This window comes from Procambarus clarkii, chromosome 19 (genome assembly GCF_040958095.1).
Source record: "Procambarus clarkii isolate CNS0578487 chromosome 19, FALCON_Pclarkii_2.0, whole genome shotgun sequence".
NCBI lineage: Eukaryota > Metazoa > Arthropoda > Malacostraca > Decapoda > Cambaridae > Procambarus > Procambarus clarkii.
In genome coordinates, this window is record NC_091168.1 from 20,964,455 (window position 1) to 20,976,936 (window position 12,482).

Consider the following 12,482-nt stretch of genomic DNA (forward strand, 5'->3'; position numbering starts at 1 on the left):
GTGTGGGCGTGTGTAAGTGGGTATAGGGTGGGGTGGGGGGTGGAGGTGGGGTTTCGGAGACGTCGGTTGCGTAGAGAGTGTGTGGGAAGGCAGGACTGGGCGGAGCAGAGATGGAGGGCGGAGCAGCTGAGGAAGGAGGGAGTCGGGAGGGGGCTGTGGGAGGGAGGGAGGGAGGGATGGATTGGAGGGAGAGGGAGAGTGAGAGAGAGCCAGGCTGGGAGTCAACCACGCTCTCAGTGCACATCGGGTTGGGGTCGCGCCAGGGTGTGTGTGTATGTGTGTCTATGGTGAGTCCTCTCCCTCCACCCACCCCTCTCCCTTCCTCTCCCTTCCCCTCTCTTCCACACGCCAACCCTCCACACCAACCCTCCACACCAACCCTCCACACCAACCCTCCACGCCAAACACACCAGTGTATCAACCTCCAATCCAAGGAGGACAAAAAAATCAAAACAATCCAGAAATAGACGAACAAAATTATGCTAAACTGAAAAAAAAGACAATCCAAACACCCTATTTTCAATCCCCACGACCCTTTCACCATCTGTAACCCCCCCTCCCCTCACACACACACAGTGTAACCCCTTTTCACCTGAGAAAAGGCAGAGAGAAAAGGGGACACCAGAGCGCGCGCGAAAGTGACAGTGGACCGAGACTTCTGAAAGTCCGGACGGACCAAGAAACTAACCGCCCCACCACGTGCCTGGAAAATGGCGGAGGTGGCGATTTTAACGCCTTCGAAACCCCCTCTGTCCTGCCTATCAACACCCCCACCCCCCATCGTCTACTTGTCTACCCTACCGTCCGCCTGTCTACGTCTCTACCATCTACCTGTTTGATGTCTCTTTGCTTGCAACACGCTAATGTAATTGTGCTACTAATGTAATCGTCGGCACAGGCCTAAACTCAGCGGTACAAGAAACTAGGACTAACCTCAGTCGTACAAGGAACCAGGACTAAATCCAGTGGTACCAGACACCAAGACTAAACCCAGTGGTACAAGGACCCAGGCACCCCCCAAAAAATTATTTCATATGTATAATAATTGTATATAAAAAATATGTGAGATTATTGGACACGAAAATCAGTCAAGTAGATAAGTACACTTGGCTGGCGCATGGACGTAGAACACTTCCTAAATTCCTGTGTAGAACCGTATTCGTAAATTCGTGTGTTACATTGCTCGTAAAGTAGACTCTCCGTAGGTTTGTGTACATACACCGTTCGTAAGTAGGGTTAGATTAGGTTAGGTTAGGTTAGGTTAGGTTAGGTTAGGTTAGGTTAGGTTAGGTTAGGTTAGGTTAGATTAGGTTAGGTTATGTTAGGTTAACTAGATGAACTCTAGGTAGATGGGGAAATGTACTCACTGTCTATCGGAGTCCGTAGAGCTCTAGGATATACTTCATCTATCTATTGGAGTACATGTGGCTCTAGAAATGTACTCCAATCATGTATCAAAGTACTCGTGCTGGTTAATGTACTCCAATCATGTATCAAAGTACTCGTGCTGGTTAATGTACTCCAATCATGTATCCGAGTACACGTAGCTCTAAAAATGTACTCCAGTCGCGTATCAGAGTACACAGAGCTCTAAAAAAATGTGCTACTCTGGTTGCTATTTACTTTTTAATATGTAATGAATCGCTTGGAATGTACTGTAATGCCCAATGCAATATTTAGGTTTCCTTTCTGGCGTAATGTATTCCAGTGTGTACAACAAATGTACTCTAAATTGTACTGCAGACTGCCTGATGAACTCTGATTTAAAATATACTGTACACTTCCCAATATCTATGTTTTAAAATGTACTATAACCTCCCATACAATGTTGTTCAATTCACAGTGTACACTATTCACTATGTTCATTACATAGTATAGTACAAAAGTACTCGATCCTTTCCCTCAAGAATATTTCTTTAAAGATGATCCTAGGTACTGTGCGTTACGCCTTGTTAAAAGATGTACATTTTGGGAAGTCTTTAAAAATGTACTTCAGTCAATTAGTGTACAGTACTTCATAGTGTGCAACTTAGATAGTTACCTCTCTTCTCGTTGCTTGTTCATTGCATCCAAAATTGAACAATTAACGCAACTTCAAATATAGACTTAGTAGGCCTATTTAAAATTGATTTAATATCATAACTACTGAAATAGACATGGTACACATAATTAGTTAAAAAAAGCTTATTTTAGTCAAATTCCTAAGTAACAATCTGTCAATCAAATCAAACCTGTCAGTAGCAATCATTCATGTCAGTAACAATCAATCAATCTGTCAGTAACAATCATTCATCCATTTCTCAATTTTAATCATTCATCTGCTACTTTGCAACCAGGCGATGATTTCGGGGCTCTTACGTCCCCGCGGCCCGGTCCTCGACCAGGCCTCCCGACTGGTTATTTGTAATAATTTCATCTGTCAGTAGCAATCATTCATCTTTCAGTAACAATCATTCATCTGGCAGAAACAATTCATGATCTGTCAGTAGCAATCAAACAACTGAAATAACAAGCAATTATATATCAGTAGCAATCAGTCAGTTGTCAGTAACAATCAATCAACCCTCAGTAGCGAACTATCAACCGTCAGTAACAATCAATCACCTGTCAGTAGCAATCAATCATCTATCATCTCATTAGCAAGCAAATACTCTTTTTTTTATATACGCAAGGAATACTTTTTGTTGTATTTGCATAAAGTCCGGTTGTATGTACTTACACGAGGCATAAAGTCCAACTGTATTTACATTTACAAGGCATAAGAGAGAGAGAGAGAGAGAGAGAGAGAGAGAGAGAGAGAGAGAGAGAGAGAGAGAGAGAGAGAGAGAGAGAGAGAGAGACAGAGACAGAGACAGAGACAGAGAGACAGAGAGAGAGAGAGAGAGAGAGAGAGAGAGAGAGAGAGAGAGAGAGAGAGAGAGAGTACGGACTTAATATTTCCGGAGCTTTAGTAAAATTATAAATAAAATCTATGCGTTAATACTGACACTTCATGCCTGTAAAATAAAAGGCATGGCGTTCGAGGCTGGGTTTCGAACCCTTCAAACTTGATTCTTGACTAATCGTAAGAGCTTCAAGCTTTCCATATCGTACGAACCTCGAATTCGAAGCTTTACACATCGTAAGATCTTCGAACTTGACTCAGCATACTAAGTCGTAAGAATGATGAGGGTTAAGTTAGTGTTGGGAAATAAGTTGTTGCCTCTAAGAATAACTTTTCTTTTAAGTTATTCGTTAGAAAGTTTACACTTCCCATTTTCCTTGTATTTCTGATACACAGAAAACAGAAATATTGTATTTCTGTTTTCTTTAAGTCTTTCCAAGAGGTCTGGATGTCCTTCATAGCAGACAGACAGACAGACAGACAGACAGACAGACAGACAGACAGACAGACAGACAGACAGACAGACAGAGAAACACACAGACAGAGACTTTATACATAAAATTCCACAAATCATAACAATTCTGAACACGTGTTCATTGGTGTAAATAGCATATATAAATATTGTAAATGTAAATATCATTTATGAATATTTACAGACATAAATAACATTTATATCTGTAAATGAGTCTTTTCAAGTGGTCCATCTAGAGCTGTGAACTAGAGGGAGTGAGGGAGATGGTGGGGATAGAGAGAGGAGGGGGGGAGGGTTAGGAAAGGAGGGAGTGGGAGGGACTCCTTCTAGTCTGAATACCTATTACCAGACCCAGCGTCCAAAATAGGAAGACAGGATTTAAATAATAATATATGGCGTATATAAACATACTGAAGTAGATGTACAGACGATAGATCTACCACGTCGTGAATCTCTTCTATACCCCTCCCCTCCTCCTTCTTCCCTTCCACTCCCTCCCTTTTCTGTTCCTTTCCGCTTCTTTTTCTAGCTAGCACCCTCAACCCTCCCTCCCTTCCTCTCAACCCCCCAACCCCTCGACTAACCCCCGCTGGCATTACTGTGGTCAAGGAGTCATGACATTTCAGCAATAGCATGAACAATTCAGATAAAAATGTCTGTGTACGTCCTTCCCCTCTGTCTCCACTCCCCTCTTTCCCCCCCTCTGTCTCTACTCCCCTCTTCCTCAATCTCCCCTTTTCCATTCCCCCTGCTACCTTTTATCCTGCCTCCTTGACTCCCCCTGCCGTCTATGTTACCTTACCTCGTCCTATCCTACCCTTCATCCTAGGAAGAAAACACACACACACACGCACGAACAAGGGGACACAGGTGGGAACTTAGTACCCAGATGAGCCACAGAGACGTTAGAAAGAATTTTTTTCAGTGTCAGAGTAGTTAATAAATGGAATGCATTAGGAAATGATGTGGTGGAGGCTGACTCCATACACAGTTTCAAATGTAGATATGATAGAACCCAGTAGGCTCAGGAATCCGTACACCAGTTGATTGACAGTTGAGAGGCGGGACCAAAGAGACAAAGCTCAACCCCCGCAAGCACAATTAGGTGAGTACACGCACACACACACATGGGTTCGTGTGTATGGGGACACTAGCATGGGTTCAGGGATGGTTAATCGTGCCTCACAGGTTAAATATAATTCTATGAAAAAGTGACAAAAATTAAGCAGGAAAGAGATGGGCAGAATGCATTTTCTTAGACTCTCAGAAAGCCTTTGACACAATACCCTATAAAAGGCTGTTATAAAAGTTGGTGTAACAGGGAGAAGTAAAAGGTAAGGTACTCCCGTGGATAAGGGAGTATCTAAGCAACAGGAAACAGCGAGTAACTGTGAGGAGACATCAGCGTGGCAAGATGTCACCAGCGGAGTCCCACAGGGCTCTGTATTTGGATTCATCCAGTTTCTGATACATGTAAACGATCTTCCAGAGAGTGTAGACTCATTCCTCTCAATGTTTGCTGACTATGCAAAATGTATGAGTACCTAAATGAGCCACAGAGACATTAGAAATATTTTTTTCTGTTTCAGATTAGTTAATAAATGGAATGCATTAGGCAGTGACGTGGTGGAGGCTGACTCCATACACAGTTTCAAATGTAGATATGATAGAGCCCAGTAGGCTCAGGGACCTGTACATCAATTGATTGACAGTCGAGAGGCGGGACCAAAGAGCCAAAGCTCAACTCCGCAAGCACAACTAGGTGAGTACACACACACACACACACACACACACACACACACACACACACACACACACACACACACACACACACACGCACACACACACACACACACACACACCACATAGATTTTACAGAAAAGAGGTGGTTGGGTTGACAGTGTTTATCTGGACCTAAAAAAGACTTTTGACAGAGACTTACACAAGAAGTTGCTCCGGAAACTGGAAGATGCTGGAAGAGTGACAAACTCTGACCAAAGATGCAACATTTTCCAACAGAAAGATGAGGGCGGTACTCAATGTGTCGAATTGGCGGAGTGTTACTACCGAAGCACCATACTAGGTTCACTTCTTGAAACCAGTAATATATAAAAACGATCTACCAGAATGGTTACACAATTCCATAAACATATTTGCGGATAATACCAAGCCATTGAGAGGCTACTGACAGGACTCTCCTAAAATCGGGCCGCGGTTCTATCTAAATAGGACCTCTTACCGCCGACCGACCGATTCCCTGTTTGACTACCCTTTGCTGCCGTTCACTGTTGCCTCACATCAACGCTCGTCCTCGCAGACCAACAGACTAGAATGATCAAAACATTATCAATAAGATCTTAACCTTGGCGCATAAACAGGATTGATCCCGAACGAAGATGAAGCTGGGGTTTATCACAGTGGTTCTGGGAGTATGTGGTGGAGGCAGTATGTAGTTATGGGACTATGTGGTTCAAGGACTATGTGGTTCAAAGAGTATGTGGTTCTGGGTGTATGTGGTGGAGGCAGTATGTGGTTCAAAGAATATGTGGTTGAGGGAGTATGTGGTTCAAGGAGTATGTGGTTCTGGGAGTATGTGGTGGAGGCAGTATGTAGTTATGGGACTATGTGGTTCAAGGACTATGTGGTTCAAAGAGTATGTGGTTCTGGGTGTATGTGGTGGAGGCAGTATGTGGTTCAAAGAATATGTGGTTGAGGGAGTATGTGGTTCAAGGAGTATGTGGTTCTGGGAGTATGTGGTGGAGGCAGTATGTGGTGGAGGCAGTATGTAGTTATAGGAGTATGTGGTTCAAAGAGTATGTGGTTCAAGGAGTATGTGGTTCAAGGAGTATATGGTTGAGGGAACATATTCTAAGTGTATATAAGTCTGTGACTCTCACAGTTTGCGGTTGTGCACTTGTATATGTGTATAAGCGCTTTACTGCCTGATCGGATCCGGAGATTTTTACTTAAATAAAACTGTGACTTAATAATGAGAGATGAAAGTAGTGAATATGATTGTAGGTCAGAGGTCAAAGTCGGTTTCCTGAAAAGCCAGTTTTTACTTTCTAAAATTTTCAGTGTATTTTCTTTGAAATTGTGTCAAATTTGGTACATGAATGTTTATATGGGATGTGAGGCTCCGTTTAGCAGTTTCGGATCAGCGTTCTTGGAGCTTCTGAAGGCCCTTTCAGATCAGGGTTGTGGGTCATTTTAGGTCACGTTAGGATGAAAGCTATTGGGCTTTCTCAAGATTTGATCCATGTTTGTTTTCAGACCAAAACTGCTGTACTAGGATATCTTTCAGGTCATTGAAATTGAAAAGGACAATGATGAGGTCACATACAATATGTTAGCAATTAATGAACTTCAGGTATGTAACGTATACACACACACACACACATATATATACATATATATATATATATATATATATATATATATATATATATATATATATATTAGAAACGAATTGTCTGACGTAAGAGTATCCATGTTGCTTTGTCTGACGTTGTGAGTGGGTTAAGTGGCAGCCCTCACAGTCTGACTGATCCAGTATTCCCAGTAAGACATATGCTTAGAGGCAGGACCCAAGAGCCGTAGTTCATCCCGGGAAACGCTATACGAGGCGAGCACGACAAAAAACACAGCTAACTCCTAGATACCTATTTACTGCTAGGTGAACAAGGGCATAAGGGGTGAAAAAAATTCTGTCCATTTGTTTCCGCCTACGCCGATGATCGAACCCAGACCCTTAGGATTACGAATTCCGAGCGCTGTCCACTCAGCCGTCAGGTCCCCTAAGTGTATATGTGTCTGCGTGTGCGTGTGCGTGTGTGAGTGTGTGTGGGGGGGGTCACTAGGCTGTTGTTTAGGACAAGGAATCCTCGTTGTGGTGAATAGTTAATTTAGTAATCAATGGACCGAAAGACGGGCGCTGATTGGCTGTGATTCTTGTTCGTGTCTTAGAGGTCTCCTGATTGGCTGATGAAGTGATCTTGAGATTAAGTATTCATCTTCACGATGGTCTCAAGACGCTGATGATTGGTGTGATTATCTTTTGAGTGGAGCGGGGGGGTTGTATGTTCAAGTGGACTCACCTAGTTGTGCTTGCGGCAGTTGAGCTTTGGCTCTGGGACCCCGCATTTCTAATCAATCTATTTTTCCTCTATTTGTTTTTCACACTACATATATTTCTCACTAACACACACACACACACACACAGCCCCAGAAAGCAGATGTCAAACTCCCAGACTCAAAGATACATTACTGCTAGGTGAACAGACGCATCAGGGTGAAAGAAACTCTGCCCATTTGTTATCGCCTCAGCCGGGAATCGAACCTCGGTCATGTTGGACTACGAAGCTCAAGCGCTGTCCTCTGTGTGTGTGGGTGTGCGTGTGCGTGTGTGTGTGTGTGTGGGTGTGTGGGTGTGTGTGTGTGCAGGCGCGCGCGAGCCAACAAATACACATTAGATTGTATTTGTTAGTCTGCACAATCACGTTGATTGTCACCTTATTGTATCACAGAGAGCGTCGACTTCATACGACTACCGGTAAAGCAGATATACCAGTTGTATAAAGTTTTAGTTATTATTTACATTTTAATAAATTATCACATAGAAAAACAGGAATAATTACTTAAGGTAACTATATATACTACACACTACAAACTACCTGTGGTAACCCTATATACTACACACTACAAACTACCAGTGGTAACCCTATATACTTCACACTACAAGGATTGGAAGGAACAAAGCGAATTTTGGTTGTGGGAGATTCCCAGGAGAGGTATTTAGACAGAATATTTTGTGCCAAAGCTAATGGGAACAGGTTAAGGGTTTGCTATCCGGGAGCTGGAATTGGTGATATTATAAACAACATGAATGATATTATGGCTGGAAATGGGAACAAACCCATTATTTGTATCAGTGCAGGTGGAAATGATGTTGGACGAGTTAGGAGTGAGGAACTGATACAGAGGTTTAAGACAACCATAGAATTAGGTGCAAGGGAGGAATCTCGATCATATGTGGCATTCTTCCAAGAAAGGGAGTTGGGAATGAATGGTTTTCGTGGGCACTTGGTGTCAACTGCCGGCTGGAAAGATAATGCAAATCAAATGCAATATCTTTCATAGATAACTGGGAACACTTCTATGGAAGAAATGAAATGTATGCTCGTGATGGGGTGCATCTATCGAGGGCTGGGGTTGTTGCTGTTGCGAACTCGTTGGAACCAGTGGTTAGAGGTGTTTGTTTGGGTTTAAACTGTTAGTAGATAGTGGTATGGGAATTGATTTGGAGGAAGGAGGTAATAAAAGTATGTGTTTGTGGGAGAAACAAATTGGCAAAATGATCAGGGAAAGAGAAGGGCCTCATAATAACAATTCACTTAGGGTATATTACACTAACAGTAGAAGTCTAAGAAACAAAATAAACGATTTAAATGCTCTTGTCTGCACAGAAAAAATGGATATTATTGCACTTACCGAAACGTGGAAAAATGTAGAAAATAGAGAGCTATTAGCTGAATATAAAATAAATGGATTTAAACTATTTCACGCAGATAGCTATATTAGACGAGGAAGGGGAGTAGCCATATATGTTAGGAAAAATTTGAAATGTAGTCTCAAAGAGGGAATCAAAACTGAGCCACACACAGAAACTATTTGGATAGAATTAAACGAAAAAGCAAATAATCATATAATAGGAGTTATATATAGGCCACCAAATTTAGACAGGATAGAAGCAAAGCATCTATGGGATGACATATCTGGAGCATCTAGGTCTAGCAGTATTTGTGTCATGGGTGACATTAATTTTAGTGGAATAAATTGGTTTAACGGAACAGGGAATAATGAAGCAGAAGATTTTCTAGAATTAATTGACGATTGCTTTCTTACGCAACACATTAAGGAACCAACGCGGAAAATAATATTTCAGGTATAGTGTTAACTAACAGGGAAACACAAATTAATGATATCGAAATAGGGAGTGAACTAGGGAACAGTGATCACAAAGAAATCAGATTTAGCATAGAATGGAATAGATCTGTAGGAAAAAATTCTGTTTAAGTGCCAAATTATCGAAAAGCTGATTTCAATAGCCTAAGAATTTTTTGGGGTCAAATATTTTGGGAAGTCTTGGGCATGGGGGGTATGGTTCGGTCTTGGAGCGAGACGGGAACCCAGCGATAGGTGACGTTAAAAGGGATTTCGATGTGGATTCAAAATATAACTTATTTAAAAATATTCTAAACAAAGCACAGGAACGTTTCACCATACAAATTGAATAGATCGAAAACTAATGACCCAAAGTGGATAACAAAGGATCTGAAGAACCTTTTAGGTAAAAAGAGAGCGTGGTACAAAAGGATTAAGAATGAGGAAGTCAGTTTAGAACAGGAATAGAGGAGAGGGTCTTAGTTGACATGGACTTGAAACCCGCCTTATACTGCAGGTATGTTGACGACATTTTTATGCCTGATGTCAGACGTCTGCAGGAGCTGAAGGAGACATTCGAGCAGAATTCTGTGTTACGTTTCACTTACGAGATGGAGAATGATGGGAAGCTGCCCTTTCTAGATGTAACAGTCACGGAAAGGAACGGAGGCTTCCACACTACAGTCTACACTAAGGAAACAAACATAGAAATGTGCCTCAATGCCAACAGTGACTGGCCAGACAGGTACAAGAGGAGTGTTGTCAACGCTTACGTCGACCAGGCTCTCAGCCACAGCTTAGGATGGAAGCAAGTCGATGAAGAACTCTGTAGGGTAAAGCAGGTCCTAGTCAACAATGGCGTCTCTAACGGTTATGTTGAAGACGTCATAAAAAGAAAGGTGAAACGCCATGCAACCTCTGAAGAGTCAACCAACACAACACTTGTACCCCCTATTAGACTGTTTTACAGGAACTTCTTTTCGACGGCTCATAAAACGGAGGAAAGTGTTCTGAAAGACATTATTAATACGAACGTTATCCCTACAGACAAAAATCAGAAAATACAATTGACAATTTACTACAAAAACAAAAGAAAAACGGCCAACCTACTCATGAAAAACTCTCCATACACCAAACAGAACGCCTTAAAGGAAATCAACGTCGTCTATGCCTTCACCTGCCCACTTGGGGACTGTCAGCCCCAAAGAACTCAGTATATAGGCAAGACAACAACGTCTCTTTCCAAGCAATTAACAATGCACAAACAACAGGGCTCCATCCAGGAACATATAATCTCTTCTCACAACCAGACCATCACCAGAAAAATCTTAACAAGCATCACAGAAATCAACGACAGATACAGCGATAGCAGGAGACTCGACATCAGCGAGGCACTACACATCAATTAGTCAACACCAGCAATCAACAGCCAATTAACACATAACTATATGATCTACCCACTCCAAGACTTAATTTTCCAATTACCCTTGACAGTGAAGAAAAACGTAAGAAATATTGAGAAGATTCGTGTTAGAATTATTAATTTTACCCTTTCGGTCATATTCAACAACATATATTTACAAGAAAGACTGTTTTCTAGTCAGACTAGAAATAAAAATGAATTTTGGAGAACTGATTTTTCAATTACCATCGACAGTGAAAAGAAACATAAGAAATATTGAGAAAATTCGTGTTAGAATTATTAATCTTACTTTTTCGATCATATTTAATAATATATGTTTACAAGAAAGACTGCTACCAAAATATACTAATATATATATATATAAATATATATATATATATATATATATATATATATATATATATATATATATATATATATATATATATATATAATATATATATATATATTAATTATATTTTAATTATATATTAATTATATATATATATATATATATTAATTATATTTATTATAATATATATTATATAATATATTATAATATATATAATATATTAATATATATATTAATATATTAATATATATATATTAATATATTATATATATATATATATATATATATATATATATATATATATATATATATATATATATATAATATATTAATATATTAATATATATATTAATATATTAATATATATATATAATATATATAATAATATATATAATATATAATATATTATAATATATATATAATATATATAATATATTATAATATATATTAATTATATATTAATTATATATATATATATATATATATATTAATTATATTTATTTTCATTATGTTTCAGTGGTAATTTGGAGAATAAATAATCCATAGGATCCACGTGGAAAGCCTTGGCATGGAGGATGGAGCCAGGTCCTGCAGGAGGTGTGGGCACTGCTCCTGTGATGACCTGGCACTGAGGAGCTCCAGTGCCACTACTAGAGAGGTATACCTCTTCAAGTATACCTCTTCGCCTCTGATATACTTCGCACCATACCCACCTTATGTGTATAGAAAAATTCAAAGTGTTGGTGAATAATCAAACTATTGTGGAAGGCAGGTGGCAGGTTTGCCAACCACCACATGAGGAATCGAAATATGTCTGATTAGTGATTTAAAAAACAAAATAAACGAGTCATTAGACGTTGATAGTGACAGAAAAAGGAAAAATATATGTATGTATGTATATATATATGTATAGACAGTGTACTAAAGATTAAGAAAGATATGTAAGATGGTGTCTCAGGTTAACAAGGTCGTTTACCTGTCCAAGATTGTGTTGGTGTTTCATCTTCTGTGGATCGCCCACTGCGCCACAGCCGGAGGTGAGTACCTTCACACACACACACACCTGTTCATCACACACCTGTTCCAGTCATCCTTCATACCTTTGTCACACACCTGTTCTACAAGTCTGCGAAACATCTGTTTCCAAATTTGTCCCTAGGGCCTGCCCGAGAGCCGTTTTGAATTTGTTCCAGTGCTAACCCACACTTGTTCCAAAAACCTGTTATACACCTGTCCAAACCTGTTATACACCTGTCCAAACCTGTTACACACCTATTCGTGTTTTTCGTGTGTTTATTAGTGGGGGCTACCATACATTTCTCCATACATCATAATGTCCTAATTCCTTCTTTTTTTTCAAGAGTTTAAGGATAAATTAATATTATGGGAACTCTTACTTGTGAATGAAATTTATCCTTATGTAGTTTTA

General features: G+C 40.0%; 1 protein-coding gene across 1 annotated transcript in view; it reads left to right on the forward strand.

Annotated features, from left to right (window-relative positions):
- The first annotated feature begins 214 nt into the window (after nucleotides 1-214).
- LOC123747874 (lachesin) overlaps nucleotides 215-12,482 on the forward strand; it is a 171,291-nt gene continuing 159,023 nt past the window's right edge. The window contains exons 1-2 of the mRNA XM_069327092.1: nucleotides 215-287; nucleotides 11,571-12,090. Coding sequence (XP_069183193.1) covers nucleotides 12,000-12,090 — 91 coding nt within the window. The 5' untranslated portion in view covers nucleotides 215-287; nucleotides 11,571-11,999. The remainder of the gene's footprint in view (nucleotides 288-11,570; nucleotides 12,091-12,482) is intronic.